At 38.9% G+C, this 19,112-nt stretch overlaps 2 protein-coding genes across 2 annotated transcripts; one reads left to right on the top strand and one right to left on the bottom strand.

Moving 5' to 3' along the window:
• Positions 1–1,293: 1,293 nt before the first annotated feature.
• Positions 1,294–12,726, top strand: LOC103433730 (regulatory-associated protein of TOR 1-like). The gene is made up of 23 exons (XM_008372003.4): positions 1,294–2,084; positions 3,649–3,751; positions 4,257–4,339; positions 4,427–4,585; positions 4,681–4,797; positions 4,924–5,081; positions 5,284–5,438; positions 5,562–5,706; positions 5,789–5,867; positions 6,030–6,131; positions 6,608–6,691; positions 6,790–6,900; positions 7,228–7,581; positions 7,669–7,849; positions 8,096–8,656; positions 8,898–9,218; positions 9,324–9,447; positions 10,206–10,339; positions 10,442–10,587; positions 10,712–10,813; positions 10,981–11,066; positions 11,706–11,790; positions 11,878–12,726. Exons 1-23 carry the CDS (start codon positions 1,800–1,802, stop codon positions 12,214–12,216), a joined length of 4,014 nt encoding a protein of 1,337 aa, XP_008370225.1. The 5' UTR covers positions 1,294–1,799; the 3' UTR covers positions 12,217–12,726.
• Positions 12,727–13,557: 831 nt separating this feature from the next.
• LOC103433729 (TOM1-like protein 6) lies at positions 13,558–18,514 on the bottom strand. Its single transcript, XM_008372002.4, has 9 exons — positions 18,063–18,514; positions 17,290–17,368; positions 17,088–17,186; positions 16,213–16,326; positions 15,739–15,902; positions 15,515–15,596; positions 15,348–15,433; positions 14,947–15,243; positions 13,558–14,713 (listed from the first exon to the last, which is right to left on the bottom strand). The coding sequence occupies exons 1-9, from the start codon at positions 18,194–18,196 to the stop codon at positions 13,801–13,803; spliced, it is 1,968 nt and encodes a 655-aa protein (XP_008370224.1). The 5' UTR covers positions 18,197–18,514; the 3' UTR covers positions 13,558–13,800.
• Positions 18,515–19,112: the final 598 nt, after the last annotated feature.

Raw genomic sequence — 19,112 nt, 5'->3', positions numbered from 1 at the left:
TAGGATCTATCTTGCAAGAGAACGGAGAATTAGATGGAGATCTCAACCATAGAATACAAGCTGGATGGATGAAGTGTAAGAGTGTATCCGGCGTGTTGTGTGATCGTCGTAGGTCACTGAAGCTCAAGGGACAATTTTATAGGACGGCAATAAGGCCAACGATGTTGTATGGCACAGAATGTTGGGCGGTGAAGCATCAACATGTACACAAAATGGGTGTAGCGGAGATGAGGATGCTTCGTGGGATGTATGGGCACACGAGAAAGGATAAGATTGGGAATGAGGATATCCAAGGTAAAGTAGGAATAGCCAAAATTGAAGGAAATATGAGAGAAAATCGGTTCCGGTGGTTTGGACATGTGCAAAGAAGGCCTACTGACGCTCCGGTTCGAAAATGTGACTACGGGACAGAAGTTCAGGGCCGAAGGGGTAGAGGAAGACCTAGGAAAACTTTGGAAGAGACCCTAAGAAAAGACTTGATTACTTGGATCTAACGGAGGACATGACACAAAACCGAGCGCAATGGCGTTCTAGGATTCATATAGCCGACCCCACTTAGTGGGAAAAGGCTTTGTTGTTGTTGTTGTTGTTGTTTCTGTTCACATAACACAAATTTTGTAGTGCCGGTGGACTAACAGAAATTAAGACTGATGTATGACATTGAAATGAAATAACAAATAAATATATGAGATTGAAATGTTTTAAAAAATACTAAATGAAGTTGCAATTGAATTCAAACTTGAGAGTACAAAATGTGATTTACCGTAAAAAAAACCGATTAGAAATAACCAAGGTTCAAAAAGACGTTAGGTACTAGTCGGACGACGGGTTGGAGTCTAGCGCCTAGGTGGTTAGGCGGGCCCTTAAGCGGACTAGGCGGATTTAAATAAATCTATTATATTTCGTGTAAATAAATGTCTCTTTATACTTAAAATATATATAATTTAATCATAAACTACAAAATAGAATAATATATATATATATATATATATATATTATAAAGTATTGGAACATAATGAAAACATGGGAACAAACATATAATGTGTGTTTATTTAACTATTCAGCAAATCTCTTACAATTTATTGAAAAAAAATTATAATATAAAATGAAAGTTATCTATTTTCTATTTAAGCGAGTGCTTAGGTGGGTCGGGTGGGTTAGACGGGTGCCTTAGCAGGTTTAGATGTCATTTCATAATTCTCAAACGCCTATCCATTAATCGGGACGGTGACAAACCTAAATTTTTAGAAGAGTGGAAATAACAAAAAAACTGATGCGACCCTTTCCGGACCCGGAGAGTAGTTCAGTGGACAGAGGTCGGTAGGGACAAAAGCGGAAACAAAGGAAAATTTGACGAACAAAGGCACAGTCGACACACACTCGCCTCCCCTCTCTCTCTAAACAAATCCTTTTTCTGAGTTTTTTTGGGTTTGGTTTTAGTTTCCTCGCTGTGCCGCCACTGTTTTATGCGCCTCCATCATCCTCTTCGTCGCCTAGGGTTTCTAGGGTTTTCAGAGGGATTTTCTGGGGCTTTCCGAGCTGGATTATTCCCTCTCCTTCCTCAGACGAATCTCAATGCGCCGCTGGTTCAGCGGCTTCGTTGATTAGGCCCCCTCCCAATCACCACTGCACTTTCCTCCAATCGCTCCCCTCCTCCTCCGCCGCCGCCGCTCTCTCCCCTCCCAGCTTTCTCTCGATCCCTATAATCCAAGGATTTCAGTGATTCCATTTGGCTATTTCTAGGCATGGTTGTTCAATTGATTGCTCTTCTGGTTGTGTTCTGAGGGTTTTTGATTTGGATGGCATTGGGGGATTTGATGGCCTCCCGGTTTTCGCAATCCTCGGTGGTGGTCTACAGTCAGTTGGACGACTGCGCCTCCAGCCACGACGACGGCGATTTGAGCTCCCAGAGAAGGGAATCAGAGACTGCCAGTAGTGGTTATGGAAATGCCACCGCCACGAGCATGGCCTACTTGCCCCAAACCGTTGTATTGTGTGAACTTCGACACTATGCTTTCGAGGCTTGCGTGCCCACCGGACCATCGGATAGTGGTTTGGTCTCGAAATGGCGGCCTAAAGACCGAGTAAGCCCCTGCTTTCATTACATGCTCTTCATTTTTCTCGTTGGCATAAATTCCTTAATAAAGTTGTATTTGTTAGATTATATGACAGGAAAAGATGTCTCATTTTTTAGTTCAGTATGCCAGTGGCTTTACTTCTTCAGAAAATGAAATCCGTAGTTAAAATCCCACTAATTCAAATTTATAATTTCATGAAAGATTGTTAAGTTTTTTCCTTCATCGATTTTGAGCATGTAAAGACCAGGTATTTGTATTGTGTCTAGGAAGTTTTAACGTTCCGTCGCTAATTGTTCTTTTGAGTACATTATTGTCAGATACTTTGGTGATACAACCCAACAACTTGGGTTTGAATTAGGTTTCGATCAATGGGTTGTATGAATAATTCCATTTTTAGTTCGATAGGAATACAAGTTTGTCAATTTCTTATATTTATCGTCGTGTCAATCATTTCAGCAGATAAAATTTTAGGAAGTGTGAAGTGATTTTCACACTCCTAGATTTCTCCTTTTGCACTACTCCCCTTTTTCTTTTTATTTACATTTATTCTTCTTGGATTAATTCAATCCTAATGGTAGAAATAAGGGGATGAGTGCAGAATAAAGGGGAGTGCAAAGACCACTTCTCAAATTCAATTTGTTTATTTCTCTGTAAAACCAACAAAAAACCAAGGTGGTTAAATCATGTGGTCTCGAATAAAGTGATGAACTGAACAATTCTAAACAAGGAGTAATCACTCAAGAAGCCACCTTGTTCACGATTCAACTAGTCATATCCTGCTGGAAAGCCCTGATTGTAAGAAAGAGTTTTCTTTTTTCTGCCCTCTTCAAGGCCAGGTTCCTTTCCAGTTGGCTATTACTGCTAGTTTCTGTTGCTGCAGCGATCCATTCAAACCTCCCACAAATACGTTACATTTCCTTTTTCCAATTTGTTACAGAATGATGTGTGACTATCCTGAGAGAATTTCAACCACCATTACATGTATGATGTATCACATGACAGAAAGAATTAGTATAATGGTTGGTTAACTTTGATCGAGAAAAAAGATTTTGTATGATTTGGGAATTTCTAAATTTAATGCCATGTTCTTCTCTTTCTATTCTTGAGACAAAGAAAGGACTCAACTTCTTCTTTTATTTTGGATTTCCAAATTATCAGTGCTTGAACCATTGGACATTTTGAAAAGTGTACTCATGAGTTTTACCAGTGAACATTATTGTTTACGCGCGGTAACGGATCACACAGAATGCCTAGGTGCTTCCTGCGGTCTAGCCTATTGGTAAACTTTGATGGCACTGTCAATGTTGGTTGAAGTTTTATCTGCTGAAAACCTGATCTTTGTTTAGGTTTTTAGAATATGCACATTCGTGTAGAATGGCAAATTTAGGTTTTTTGTCATTTTGTTATGAATTTTCAACCCTATTCTTCAACGTTGGCATTGAAGCAATTATTAAATTTATCTGTTTCCTTTGTTGAACTTGGTTTCTTGTTTTTATTCTAACTGAAGATGCTCACAATTTGTACTTGTTAGTTTGTCTTTGCTTTGGCTTAACTTTCAACTTCTTTGCAGATGAAGACGGGATGTGTAGCTCTAGTATTATGTTTAAACATTAGCGTTGATCCGCCTGATGTAATTAAGATATCTCCCTGTGCCAGAATGGAGTGCTGGATAGGTGATTTTACACTGCTGATTTTTACTTTTCCTTCAGTTTGTTGGTTGTGTAGTGGTTATTAATTATTTTCTTTAATTGTTTGCGTTGGCTTATTGAGTTTCTTACTTTTTGGATTTGGTACAGCGTGCATGAGTTCTAGATCCTCTTATCCATTTTTCAATACCAAAGCACCCTTGTCATGCTACGGCTAATAATTTTAATCTGCAATAATAAGAGATTGATTTAAGTTCTTCACTAAAAATGTACATATTCCGTAGTGAAAGTTTGAATTCTTTTTTGTTATCATCTTGTACCCATTATCAAATAATAAGCAAACACATGTTTCCAAGAGGGAATGATACACAGTTTTAGGGCTACAACCATTATAACTCAGACACAGCCAAACTTCCTTTTACTTTTATCATCCCTTTGGCAATGAAATATAACAAAATGAAAAGTTTGGATAATTATATACTTTTCTTTGTCGAGTTTACCATTCTGTTAACATATTTTTCTGTGTCTTCAGATCCCTTTTCTATGGCTCCACAAAAAGCTCTAGAAACAATTGGTAAAACCTTGAGTCAACAGTACGAAAGGTGGCAACCCAGGGTGAGAAAGTTTTTGTTTTCTTTGTGCAAGCTGTTGATTTTGTTGTTTAAAATTAATTTTTAATTTTGTTTTACAATATGTGACCAGGCTCGCTACAAGGTTCAGCTTGATCCTACAGTAGAAGAAGTGAAGAAACTTTGTAATACATGCCGCAAATACGCCAAGTCCGAGAGAGTTCTTTTCCACTATAATGGACATGGTGTACCCAAGCCAACTGCTAATGGTGAAATTTGGCTCTTTAATAAGGTTTTTACCAATTTCAAGCCTGCTGTTTTGTTCCCTTGCTATCTTTAAATAAAATACCTTCTAGGTACTCATTTATTTAATTTTTTTGGGTGAAGAGTTATACACAGTATATTCCCTTGCCGATTAGTGACCTTGATTCGTGGTTGAAGACACCTTCAATATATGTGTTTGATTGTTCTGCTGCTGGGATGATAGTCAATTCTTTCATTGAGGTATCCTGCAGTGCAGTTATGAATGTTTATGTATATTTGATGTTTTAGCTTTTGATGATGTCTGAACTTGTATTATGTTATTCTATTGTATAGAATTATTGTAATGTTTGGATTTTTTTTGGTTAGCTTTATGATTTGGGTGGCTCTAGCTCTTCTGGATCTGCAAGGGATTGTATCCTGCTGGCGGCTTGTGAACCACATGAAACTCTGCCACAAAGTGCTGAATTCCCTGCTGATGTGTTTACTTCTTGCCTGACAACTCCCATTAAGATGGCATTAAGATGGTGAAGCTTGTCTCCTTATTTTGTTAGAAGAGATTATCGGTCTTAAGTTTTGCCTTACTGTTATTGTACTTCATCCTCCAGGCTGTTGTACAATTACTGTCATTGATTATAATTTCTCATGTTTTCACTATTTGTTTATCTCCTTGTTATGTTCTAGCGTTCTATATCATTCTACTTATTTGATTGTTATGTATTTTCTCAGGTTCTGCACACGATCATTACTTCATGAGTCTATTGATTATTCGCTAATCGATAAAATACCTGGCCGCCAAAATGACCGGAAAACCCTCCTTGGCGAGTTGAATTGGATTTTTACTGCGGTCACTGATACGATTGCATGGAATGTTCTCCCTCATGGTAGCTTTTATGTCTTTCCAATTTACTGGTCTGCTGTACTGTTATCTAATGTTTTTGAATTGGATGTTCATTTGTATGCTTTGGTGGTGGCACATCCATGTAATTCTCAGTTCTGTGTTGCAGATCTTTTCCAGAGACTGTTCAGACAAGACCTGCTAGTTGCCAGCCTTTTTCGTAATTTTTTACTTGCTGAGCGAATTATGAGATCTGCAAATTGCTCTCCGATCTCTTACCCGCAGTTGCCTCCAACCCATCAGCATCATATGTGGTACTACTAAAGGAGAGAATTTTTCAGTTATGCCATATTTCAGCTAAATCAATTGTCAATCTTTTGGATTTTCACTCTGCAGGGATGCATGGGACATGGCTGCTGAGATATGCCTTTCTCAGCTTCCATCATTGGTTGAGGATCCTAATGCAGAGTTCCAGGTGTGCTTCTGGGTTCTTTTTATCCTTTGTTGCATTTTTTACGTTATGCAGTTAGGTTCCTATTGGTGTTATGTGGAATTAGATATTTGTATGAGTTTCCTGTTGTCTGTTTGCGACATGCCTAACATTTACTTCTATCATTATATTTTTGCTTTATTCCAGCCAAGTCCATTTTTCACTGAGCAGTTGACTGCTTTTGAGGTATGGCTTGACCATGGGTCTGAACTCAAGAAACCACCAGAGCAGTTGCCTATTGTTCTTCAGGTGTGGTATTATACTTCTCACCTTTTAGATTTGGTTCGCTAAAGCATTCTGGGATATAAGTTTGATGTTTTCTTTTCTTTATATCATGTCTAATTGATTTTGTTTTTAAAGTGGGTTGAAAAGTCACCTTTATGCTGCTTTTATCCTGTTTGAGGCATTTGATATAAAGCTTCCTTAATTAAGTGTATTTGGTAACAGTATCGTTTTTGTTAAGCCCAGCTGTGAAATAATTGGGCAAAATGACATGGTACTTCTAGGCAGTATTGGTTGCGTTCAGTTCAATTAAGATGATAACAGAGTAGTGCCATGGTCCCTAAGTTGTGGTGGTGTATTTTGGTTTGAAGGGCATTTCTACTTTTCTTCGTTATGTTGATTCAACTTGATTTGTCGTTCATCATGGATCATTGTGTTAAGTTCATTCTCTGCCAGATTTTTCTGTTCCTTAATAGCCTGACTGAATAACATCTGTATTTTAGGTGTTACTAAGTCAATGCCACCGATCTCGAGCTCTAGTTCTTCTTGGAAGATTCCTTGATATGGGATCCTGGGCTGTAGATCTGGTATTTGTGGTCATTTAAAAATGTTCCGTCTTATTATCTCTATGTTGGTTGAGAGCAATATTTTGATGGTCTTTTAAAAATGACATTTCTGTTTTTAGGCCTTGTCTGTTGGGATATTTCCATACGTTCTGAAGCTGTTACAAACAATGACACCTGAACTACGACAAATTCTTGTATTTATTTGGACAAAAATTCTTGCTCTTGATAAGGTATGCCTAGATTACTGCAGCACATTCTTTGTCCAGATATTTATAATTGCTATCATCATGACATGCTCTTCGTCAGAATCTGCTGCTGTTGCGTATTATCTTGATACCTGCTTCTAATCTTAGGCATCAGTGTCTACATATCAAAACTCTTTGTTATCAACAATGTGTGAAGCACGTGCTTCTTTGCTTTATTCCTGATGCGTCATGATTTTTTTCGATTTTGCTTGATTAGTTCCTTTCTGGTGCCATATGCTTGCCCCCCCTTTTGTTTCAGTTAGTACTACAGTAGTAATCACACTTATTTATTTATTTTTTGTGTGGAATCAGTCATGTCAGGTTGATCTAGTGAAGGATGGGGGTCATACGTATTTCATCAGGTTTCTTGATAGTATGGAAGCGTATCCAGAACAGCGTGCAATGGCTGCTTTTGTTTTAGCTGTAATTGTCGATGGGCATAGACGCGGGCAGGAAGCTTGTATTGAAGCAAGTTTGATACATGTTTGCTTGAAGCACCTTCAGGGTCCAACTCTAAATGATACACAGACAGAACCACTATTTCTTCAGTGGCTTTGTCTCTGTCTTGGGAAGCTGTGGGAGGATTTCACAGAGGCCCAAATATTTGGTTTGCAGGCAGATGCCCCTGCAATATGTGCTTCTCTACTTTCTGAGCCCCAACCAGAGGTAAAGTTTTACTGTATAGACTGTTTTTTATGAACCAATGGCATTTTTGGGTTCTGTAACGTAGTCAATGAGATTCTTCTATTTCAGGTTAGGGCTTCTGCTGTTTTCGCACTGGGTACCCTGCTTGATGTGGGTTCAGGCAATGGTGTTGGTGGAGAAGAAGAATACGACGATGATAAAAAGATTAGAGCTGAAATTAGTATTGTTAGAAGTCTACTAAATGTTGCTTCAGATGGGAGCCCTCTGGTCAGGGCCGAAGTTGCTGTTGGTATGTGATTAGTCATCTGATATTCAGTTAATCATATTCGTTTGGTTGGACTTTTATTGCTTTTGGGTAATAAATATGCACTAGATTGTCTGTCACCAGTACATACCCTAGTGTTTTTCCTTACCATCTTTCCCCCCATTCAAAACATTAGCAGGATTCTTTTACAGGGCCCTGAAATTTGATTAGTCATGTAGAGATTTCTTGTAGGAATTTTGATTGTGTAAAGTTGTATATTCATCTTTACAGCACTGGGACGCTTTGCCTTTGGCCATAACAAGCACCTCAAGTCAATTGCCGCTGCATATTGGAAACCACAATCTAATTCTCTTTTGAATTCCTTGCCCTCTTTGGCTCATATGAAAGGTAGTGTTGTTTCATCTCAAATTGGTCCACTTTTGAGAGGGACCAATGACAACTATGGAAGAGTCTCCACCAGCAGCCCTCTAGCGAGTTCTGGAATTATGCATGGATCACCATTGTCTGACGATTCATCTCATCATTCTGATTCTGGAATATTAAATGATGGTGTGAGCAACGGTGTTGTCAACCACTCAACACCTGAACCCCTGGACAATGCAATTTACTCTCAGTGTGTATTGGCTATGTGTACTCTAGCCAAGGATCCATCTCCACGCATCGCAAGCCTTGGTAGGCGGGTTTTGGCCATTATAGGGATTGAACAAGTGGTGGCCAAACCCATGAAGTCCACTGGTAACAGTGTTCGACCTGGTGAATCCACTACAGCAACTCCGATTCCCAGTTTTTCTGGATTAGCTCGATCTTCTTCATGGTTTGATATGAATGGAGGTAATGATTTGAGAATTACTTACTGTTTCTCCCAGTCATTGTCTTTTTATTAATTGCAGGGACCAACATTAGTATGATTAAAACATCAAAAGGAGCTGAATGTCAGGGGGAAAAATAACTTGGAAGTTATTATTTAACCCGATATTCAGCTCCACTTGATGTTTTGATGTATGGTATTGGTGGTTAGTTTAATCTACCTATGCACTTCCAATCTTGTTATTTAGTAACCGATTTTTGACAGGTCATATGCCATTCCGAACTCCTCCTGTCAGCCCACCTCGGCCCAATTACTTAGCTGGAATGCGGAGAGTATACTCTTTAGAGCTCAGGCCTCATATAATGAGTCCAGATTCTGGATTAGCGGATCCACTTTTAGGTTCTGAGGGAACTTCTGGAGCCTCGGAACGCAGTTTTCTTCCTCAATCAACCATCTACAATTGGAGTTGTGGGCACTTTTCCAAGCCGCTTCTCATTGTGGCAGATGACAGTAAAGAAGTACTTAGTAGAAGAGAGGAGAGAGAAAAATTTGCCTTGGAGCACATTGCTAAATGCCAGCACTCGTGTTGGTTTTCTTCTCTAATTCTTCTTCTCTCTTTACCTATTATTTTTGTTTACCATTTTTTAGGCTCTTCGATGGAATTAATGTATCTTCCATGTTCATGGTCAGCTGTGAGCAAGCTTAATAATCAAATTGCTAGCTGGGACACCAAATTTGAGACGGGTACAAAAACAATCTTGCTGAATCCATTTTCTCCTATTGTGGTTGCGGCAGACGAGAAAGAGCGAATCAGGTGCGTAGGTTATCACTTTTTCAAAATTTCTTTGTTTAATATTTATATGTACTCTCTGGCTAATATTCATTCTATGTTTTCTTTGTTCGTCATGATAAACTTTCAGAGACAGAAAAACTGTGCTAGAAATAGTCATTAAGTTATTATGACTTGTGGAATTTGGAACAGATGCCTGTTTTCTTGTCCTGTGTGATGGATTTCAGTTGGCTGTTCCCTTTTACCTTATTGGGGCACAGCTCAATGCCCTTTGTGTACAATGGTCCTGTTTTTTAGTTCTGTTTTGTGTGATAGTTAATAGGTATGCTTTTGATTTATGCATCAATTTTTTATGAATGATGCGACTACGGGACAGAGGTCCAGGGCCGAAGGGGTAGAGGAAGACCTAGGAAAACTTTGGAAGAGACTCTAAGAAAAGACTTAGAGTACTTGGATCTAACAAAGGACATGACACAGAACCGAGCGCAATGGCGTTCTAGGATTCATATAGCCAACCCCACTTAGTGGGAAAAGGCTTTGTTGTTGTTGTTGTATGGAGGGTTGGTACCTTGTTTGAAAAATAAAAAATGGCCTATGCCGCCTTCTTTGTCAAACCGTCAGGTTCTGTTTGGCTTTTGGGTAGCTATTGGATGAATATGGGTTCATGTATGAGTGAATTTGGTTCATGTTGCTAAAATATATTGATTACCCTCATTCTCTGACCCTTTAGTCTAGTATAAATTTGATGGTGTGTTGATGTTTTGGTGGTTATTTCTTCATAGGGTGTGGAACTACCAAGAGCAGAAGGAGGCTACCCTTCTCAACAGCTTCGATAACCATGATTTTCCTGACAAAGGAATCGCCAAGCTCTGCCTTGTGAATGAGCTTGATGACAGCTTGCTTCTTGCTGCTTCAAGTAATATTCTATACTACAGAAAGATTAGCTTCTTCAGCAGGAAGGGCGCTATTATTGAACCTTTCTAATTAATTTGCACCTTTTCTGTGGTCATATAATTAGGTGATGGACACATTCGAATTTGGAAAGATTACACTTTGAAGGGTAAGCAGAAGCTTGTCACTGCATTTTCTTCAATTCTAGGTCATAAACCTGGCGTGCGAAGTTTGAATGCTGTTGTGGATTGGCAACAACAATCTGGATATCTGGTACTTATTTTCTTTAGGATGTAATTTGTTAGTGCTATAGGACAAGTTCTGTTTCAATTTTTGTGATTCTTGTTCTTTGTTGTGAATAATGTTTTGATTGCTTCTTCATCCCTCCATTTGCTAGTATGCTTCTGGCGAATTACCATCCATTATGCTTTGGGATCTGGATAAAGAGCAGCTTATTAATTCTATTCCTTCTTCATCAGATTGTAGCATCTCAGCACTGGTGAGTTCTTACCACCTCAACATACTTTCGACATCTATTCAGTTTACAGCTGTAGTTGTATCAATTACAGACGTAGTCCGTGTGGATTTGGCCATTGAGACGTGTAATATGTTGTATCTTGAAAATGAATGGTGTAATAATGACTGGATCCTGCATTGTCTGTGTAGTCTGCTTCTCAAGTTCACGGTGGTCACTTTGCAGCTGGTTTCGTGGATGGTTCTGTCAGGCTTTATGATGTGCGAACTCCTGAAATGTAAGCTCTTTGCGTCTTCTCAGGCAAATTTATGACGTATTACTTATGAAAGCGTTGCAATTAACTGCAAATGATAAGTTGCAAATAGTTAGATTTGCAGACCTAGATGGACAATTTCTTTTATGGCCTTGTGTAGTCTTTAGGATTGGATTGAAATGGATCACTCACTGTATTCAAGGTATTTGAAGGTAGAGGCGGATGATTTTTCATGTAGAGGATGGGACATGAAGATGAAGTAAACTTATTCCTTATAATCCTGCCATTTTTTTGGGGGTGGGTGGGTGGGATTGGAATGGATGAGTTTCCTTAATGAGCAATCCATCTTCTACCTTCAAGATGGACACAATTTTGTTTCCATCTCTTCCTCCAAAATGTCTTGAATATAGTGGGTTATCCATTCCAATCCAATCCTAGCGACCATAAGAGGCCTATTATACGTGTGGCAAAGGATACACTCTTTGTATCTGTGTCTGTCACTATACATTTGTCTCTCCAATCCGTAAGTAAAAAATAAACATATTAGCATGCTACTGGGTTTGAGTTCAGCTCCTCACTAAACTTGGATTTCTTGCTGTGATATTGATGATTTGCGTATGCTATTGTTTTGAGCTGTTTTATTTGTGTGTTTGTAAATCATAGGCTTGTCTGTTCAACCCGGCCACACACTCAGAAGGTGGAAAGAGTTGTGGGGATTGGCTTTCAACCTGGGCTGGATCCTGGCAAGGTAAGTGGAGAGACCCTTGTTTGATATTTGTTTTTGAAGTTATTCCGATTGAAAGTGAGACTTGATGAAATTCTTCTCTTCATCCAGATTGTAAGTGCATCTCAAGCTGGTGACATTCAGTTCCTTGATATCAGAAACGACAGGGATGCCTACCTCACGATTGAAGCTCACCGCGGTTCACTGACAGCTTTAGCTGTTCATAGGCATGCCCCAATCATTGCCAGTGGCTCGGCCAAACAGCTCATAAAAGTCTTCAGCTTGGAGGGCGAACAATTAGGCACAATAAGATACTACCCTTCCTTTATGGCCCAAAAGATTGGTCCTGTTAGTTGCCTAGCCTTCCATCCCTACGAAGTGCTGCTTGCAGCTGGTGCCGCAGATGCTTGCGCATCCATTTATGCCGACGACAACTCTCAAGCTAGATGAGCATTGTAATTCTATCTTCATGGTTTGATAAGGCTTTCTTTCATCTTGGAAGGCAATGCATATGGATCGACTTCAAATGCAATCGTGCTGTTGCAGATCACTCGGGGCATCTGGACCATTGTGTGATATAACATTCCTCTGCCCCGATTCTTCTTCAATGTCAACGGGTGGATCTTGAAGCACCGGTAGGTTGCTGTCTACCGATTGTGTATGCTATATATAATATTCGTTAGCCTCCGGTGTAGAGGGTCACAGTTGTGGGGAACAAATTCCTGCGTATTTATTGGGGGCTCTGGAAAATAATGTGTTATATAGGGTAAATGCTTGTAAATATCCTTTCCATTTTTTTCTCTCCTCATTTTGGTGTGTTCATTTCTTCTTTTTTTTTTTCTTTTTCTTTTTCCTTTCCCTTTGTTCGATTTGTAAAAACAACGCGTATTAATTGATCGTAATCTTTAGATGGTGACGCCGCGCGGGTAATCATCTCGTGAAATGTATTGAATTCGATAATCTCGCGATGGCTCGTCATGGTCTTATGTTGAAGTTGTAAATAATTCGTCAGTCCTTTCCTTTGTGTTTTATTCTGTCTAGTCGCCAGGTGCTTTTGCCATAATGAATGTAACTATTTTTGTTCCTAGCCAAAAATTGTTACCGAGTTTTACTTTTTCTTGGGACACTAGCAGTCTGATTCTAATGTTGATGTCATATTTATAAAATTTAGTAAATTGGTCATTTCATCATCAAAAGTGTACAAATAGTTAGTAAAATTCGGAATGAGTAGAGATGGTATATAAATATGGTTTGATACTGTTTATTAAACAATAATTTCTTGTAGGGTTATAATCTGGACGGGGACTAACCATAGCTCATTTGGTTGGAGATGGCCTAATAGCCCTTCACTTATAGCCCTCATAGCACTGAAAGGGCTTAGGCTGCCCGTTTTAACCATCGCGGGAGCGAAAACCGAACTGAAACAAACTGTTCTGAGACAGTAGATTCCGGTAGCATACATTGTCAAAACTATTTTCCAAAACGAGAAGTAGGTTTCATGCAAAATTGCGCGCTTTACGCCTTAACATTAGAGTGCTAAGGCGTCACAAGGAAAGTTCTTCCTTAACGCCTTAACATTAGAGTGCCTACATTAGAGTGCTAAGGCGTCAAGGTAAGTTCTTCCTTAACGCCTTAACATTAGAGTGCTAAGGCGTCGCCGTGAGGTGAGTTCTCCCTTAACACCTCTGCTCGAAAGTAACGAAAAGTAAAAATTGAAGCGGAGAATCTGAAATTCTGAATGCGCAAAATATGCGTAGCTGCATCATCATCGTCACCATATAGATTGGAACCGTCCAGCTATAAACATTTCGACTTCATTTCAATATAATGAAAAGCCTTGGTTTATGAAGAAAAATGCTACAAAGTCTTTGAGTCGAATGATTCTGCTGACTAATGGCAACAGCAAATCTATAAAGCGCACCAATCTAACGAAATTCGAATGTATCACAAACTGGGAGAAGACGCAGATACTGACTGATATACAAGGTATATTCACAAAGCTGCATCCCAGTTCGTAATCTGTACGACAGTATTTCACTTCCTCCCACCTACCATACCTTGGCCCGCAGCTCCTGACAAGCTAGATGATGTATTGCTGTTTGTCATCTTAAACTTTCCATCTGCATTGCCAAACACATTCAGATCTTCAAATAATCGGTACGAGGGAATGTAAGGCTTTTGTCCTGCTGCTGGGGCAGGGCTCCTAGGACCGGGGCTCACTGAACCTCCGTTGGTATCTATCCCATTCATTCCCCTTGTAGGGAACGAATTGAAGTGCTGCAAAGGTCTAGCTGATTGTGCTGGCGTATAAGATGTGGTGGCGTTGGCACGAGGAGTCGATGTATTATTGGTGGAAAAATGATTTTGGTTAGAATATCCCGGTGAAGCTGCCCATGGTGGGGGAGGGTAGGCAGACGAGTATTGAGGATATTGAGGATGAAATTGTGACTGGAATTGAGGCTGAGGTTGAAATTGTGATTGAGGTTGGAACTGTGGCTGTTGGAGTTGAGATTGAGGTTGTGCTTGCGCCCATGGAACAACATAGCTGTTATAGGACCCCATCCCTGGATTTCCAGGATAAGGCTGAGAAGGATAGGGATTTCCTTGTACCGTGGGGGCAACAGGCGCCTGATGTGTGTTGCCATTAGATGCTGGAACCGTGTGAGGGTCTTGCGTGGTGTGAGGGTTAGATGGTGCAGCGTGAGGGGTGGTGTCAGGGGAGGCAGCTGTTGTTGATAAAGTGATACTCAGAAGGTCGATCATGTCCTGCTCTTTTGTAGTCTTAACTGGTGCAGGCGGATCAGCCAGAACTAATGCATTGCTTGGAGTGGATGTTGTAGCTGCTGAGGAAGATGGATCTATTGTGCTACTGGTGCTCACCAACGCCAAATTATCATTATTTCCACCAGATGTGTTCGGAGGAGGCACGGACCGTGGTTTAAAATGCCTGCATCCATAGAATAAGTGCAACACTTGTTAATGAACTTTCACCAAACTATGAGATTAAGATAGATACTTGGTATACCAAAAGTTCTTTATGCAATTTATCATTAAATCACAAAACGGAAGAAATAAATGGGGGCCCAGCAATGGTTGAAACCGTTGACATAAGAAAAAGCATTTCTATGACCTATGAAAAAGAAACAGAAAGCAGAGAAAGATGCCCAGTCATGCACAAACCTTCGAGCTAGCTGTGCAAATTCATCTTCCTCTTCTTCGTCTTCATCAATCTGGAACCTGGCCATGTTACCAACTGGTGCAGATAGATTAGCATTAGGTCTTGGACTAGAGTCACTTGTGCTGGACTCTTTTACTTCAGTCTGCTTGGAACTTGACGGAGACTTTTCAGTCGGTTGGGGACTAAAGCTTGTAGCTTGAGTTGGCACAGGCAAACCAGAAACTATAGCATCATGTTTTGCAAGCAGATTTTGCATTCTATCGTTCAAATCAAGACCCCGAGCAAGAAGTTCTTCATCTCTGGATATTACCAAAAATGTGTAACATTAAATATTCACTGCTTGAGTATGTTTAATGCGCTGGTTACTTAGAAAATAGAAGTGACGTTGAAACTGTTAACTCACCCAGTTGTAGTTAGCATATGGATTAATTTTTTCTGGTTGGTACGACATCCATTGACAAGCTCGTCTATCACTTCATCTTTTATGGCCTACAAACAAAGAAACAAAAGGTAAATCTCTTTACCCATAAGTTGTGAGGAATAAGTTGAAAATGCCATAGTTCCTCATACCAAACGGTCACTAGGGTTCACAGCTTGCAGCATGTCATCTAAGAGCTCCATAACATTCCTCATAGAATCCAGGCTTGACAAACTAAAATTATTAAAAAGAAAAATCAAGCAGAGGAATGAGCAGAAGATAGATCTTACAGAAATCCTTAACAAGAGCACTAACAAATGCAGAACTGAGGAAACGGTAAGGGCTAATAGGTAATCAAAAGTAGAGTCAAACTCACCTTAGATTCTCCATTTCTGTAGCCATTGTTTCATCAAGCCTTCTTGAGGAATTGCTAGGCATTCCGTATCCAGCTTGAGCGTGCCGCAATGTTGTATGTGTAACAGGTGGTGTAAATATTGGAGCTGCTTCTGATGCATGCTTGGGAAATTCTACACCGGAGCGCTGTCATTCATGCAGTACACTTTTATTAATTAATTAATATCTCTTCAGGTTGTCATATACAAAAGAATCATTCTTTACATAACAGCCACTATTTCCAACCTAACAGAAATAACTGCAAAAAGAGGGAGGGTACATCCATTAAAGACGACTCGGAAATAGAACTTGAGAGGTTCTAATATATTGTGTACAACGTGATGTGTATCTGATTATATGCACTCTTGATTTGGTATTGCACCTTGATTGTCAATACCAAACTTGAAAGACGACAATCATAAATTAAAAAATCTGAGCCAGATCGCTAAATGTATACCCTTAGTTCCTCGCATGCCCAGTAGTACTGAGGATGTTTTCCAGCAGGACCACCAAATGCCTCTTGCCAAGAGTCCAGCAATATCAAGATTTTTTCTCGAACCTGCATATCTGCCTAAAATTCCATACATATGTTTCAAAGTGAGATTGAAATTCTTAACCAAAGAAAAACTAACAGGACTTGTTAGAGTAAAATTTAACAATGGATAATAGGCGAAACAGAATAACAAAAAGAAAACGTCCATCATTTGGGTAAAAAGGTTCAACAACCAACAATGCTTAAACAAAGCGAAAAAGCTTTGATGTACCGCATAAACACACACTACAAAAGAAGCAGTGAAGAAGTCATGAGAAGAAATGTCATAAAAGTGTGAATACTCTAAATTGAGACATTGCCAACATGTCATCAAACTCAAAATTTGTATTCAAATCCACAAGAACAAGGCTTATCTAAGACGTAGAGGGGCCTTGAAAACCAGAAAGAACTTTCCATTTGAGCACTAATCATTCTAATACCAAAGACACATTAAAAAGAAACCCACTTGCAGGATTATACAAAATGACACCGTCAAAAATACAGATTGGTGTGTCTAAGGTATAAAAGAATAAACAGGTCAATAGCTTTCAACAAAGACCGCAAACCTGAAAGGAAGTGCGAATGAAAACCCAGGGTAACAAAGTCCTCAGAAAAACCATTTTAAAGGCCATATGTCTTGCTAATAGATATTCTAAAGAAGTTCCAGATTTCTGGTGCAATATATTTGAAGACATGAATGCCCTCCCTAGACTCAAGATTATTTATCATTGATGAAAACGAAAGGCTCCAATGACAGCTTAACGAAAAAATACACTGCCAACAACACATTCAAGACTTACCCTCTTTCTCACAATTTTAACCATCTCTCCTAGTATATTTCTCTCTGCAATTTGAACATGTACATAATCCCCACAGTTCTTCACCATTGTCTCCAAAAGCTACAAAAGTAGAATAGCACATCATTAGCCATAAGTAAGGAAATGTTTCCACGTCTGACGAAAAAAAATTGGAAGAAGATAAAAGGCTTCCTTTAGAAAATACCGTCAAGGCTAGAAATTGAACTTTGGGGCTCTTATGCTGCAACCTTTTCTTAACAGCTTTTACGACATCTTTCGCCTGCCTGAAAATTTTAACACACAGCGATCAATGAACAACCACAAAATAAGAATTTGTTATACAAAAAAGAAAAGGAAAAACTAGAACAAACCACAACTAGCAAGAACATGAATCAATTGTATTTGGTAAGAATAAAACCATGAATATAATTCCGTAAATAGCGCAGAAGCCCCTTTAATTTGTTTCTGTCCCCAAAAAGGCAAAAAATCCAGAAACAGGGGAAGTAATTAATATAGCAAAGTTTTAAACATTGTTTGCACCAGAAATCTGCATATATGTTGAAATTTAGATGTCCTTATTGAAAGAGTACTTTCCGCCTCTTCGAATTTCCAAATAATTGACATACTCCAGCAGTTTCAAACAATTAAACAATAATATGATTCAAAAACTTCAACATCAATCTCTTCCTCTATTTCTCTCATACATGAATACACACAAAAAATTACAAATTGTAACGGCAAAAAAAAAAAAAAAAAAAAAAAAAAAAAAAAAAATATGCACCCTTTATATTTGTTTTATTTTTGGTATTACACAGATAACATCAAACTGATAAATTTCCAATCAATCAGAGAAACCCTAGGCTGAAAGAAATACAAAGTCAACTCAAAAAACCAAAACAAGAAGAAACAAACAAAACCCAAAAGATTGAAAGGGCAAAAGCTTTGAATATATACATGTATATACACATATACACATACCAATGATGAGAATTGATGGAATCGCAGATGTCTATGTTCATAGTCCAATCAGGACTTATCAGAAGATCGCTCGTCGCCTTGTCCACAGCCACACCCGCCGAAGACGACGTTAACGAGGACGTCGCTGCTATCATCTTTCTCTCTCTCTCTCTCTCTCTCTCTCTGTGACTTTTCGGTGGAGCAGAACCAAAAGAAAGAAACTTTCCCTCTGTTTGTAACGGAATCCGCAACTAAAATGAAAACCCACAACTCACTTTCCCGGAAAATTCACCCGCCATGATTATTTCTTGTTTGGATGGGTGGAAAATCTGGAAACCCTAACAAGAAAAATAGAAAGCTTTCGGATATTTTACTCTCTGAAAGAAATTGAATTTTGGATTCCTTGTTTGCTGTATTTGTATATATTCCTAAGCTGTTGCCAAGTTTAGCATGCCTTTCCTCCGAACTAGTTCAATTCCACCGGCTCACGCGCCACGTGTAATAAACGCGCGAACGGCTGCTTCGGCCTAACCGCATAGCTCGCCACATACGGTCGCTATACTGTATTTTTGTACACGTCGGACCTTGGAAAAGTCCTTTTTCCTCTTTTTTCTCTCCTTTTTTTCACTTTCATATTTTTTGTTTTAACCTTTTTTATGTCCACTTTTTTTTAAAAGAAACTAATCTTAGCAACGCTTTTTATTTTTTATTTTTTTAACAAACAATGATCTAAGCCTTAAAATAGATTAACAATAATGTAGTTCAATCGTAATTCAAATTGGATAGATAAAAGAATAATGCAAACCTGAATTTAGCTGAATTTCTTGACCAGGTTCAAATCTCTTACTTACAAGTAAAGAGAAATATCATTTCACCGTAATTCAAATTGGATAAATAAAAAAATAATGCAGACTTGAATTTAGCTATGTTTCTCGACCAAATTCAAAATTTTCTTGATAATATAAATTTAGCATATTTATCTTATCATTATCAGAAAATAAAAACTCAAATAAGAATTAAAGAACCTTAATGTGGAGATGATTCGAAAAAAGATATAAAGGGGAAAAGGAA

Source organism: Malus domestica, chromosome 04 (genome assembly GCF_042453785.1).
Source record: "Malus domestica chromosome 04, GDT2T_hap1".
Taxonomy (NCBI): Eukaryota; Viridiplantae; Streptophyta; class Magnoliopsida; order Rosales; family Rosaceae; genus Malus; species Malus domestica.
This window is presented reverse-complemented; position numbering and strand designations above follow the sequence as displayed.

Bases quoted from the DNA above. Each gene is read 5' to 3' on its own strand.
- LOC103433730 (XM_008372003.4), top strand. From the start codon at position 1,800: ATGGCATTGGGGGATTTGATGGCCTCCCGGTTTTCGCAATCCTCGGTG. The intron at 4,340-4,426 runs GTGAGAAAGTTT...ATATGTGACCAG, and splicing joins ACGAAAGGTGGCAACCCAGG to GCTCGCTACAAGGTTCAGCT. The intron at 5,439-5,561 runs GTAGCTTTTATG...TCTGTGTTGCAG, and splicing joins ATGGAATGTTCTCCCTCATG to ATCTTTTCCAGAGACTGTTC.
- LOC103433729 (XM_008372002.4), bottom strand. From the start codon at position 18,196: ATGATAGCAGCGACGTCCTCGTTAACGTCGTCTTCGGCGGGTGTGGCT. The intron at 16,327-17,087 runs GTAAGTCTTGAA...ATGGAATTTTAG, and splicing joins TTAAAATTGTGAGAAAGAGG to GCAGATATGCAGGTTCGAGA. The intron at 15,434-15,514 runs GTATGAGGAACT...CTTTGTTTGTAG, and splicing joins TGAACCCTAGTGACCGTTTG to GCCATAAAAGATGAAGTGAT.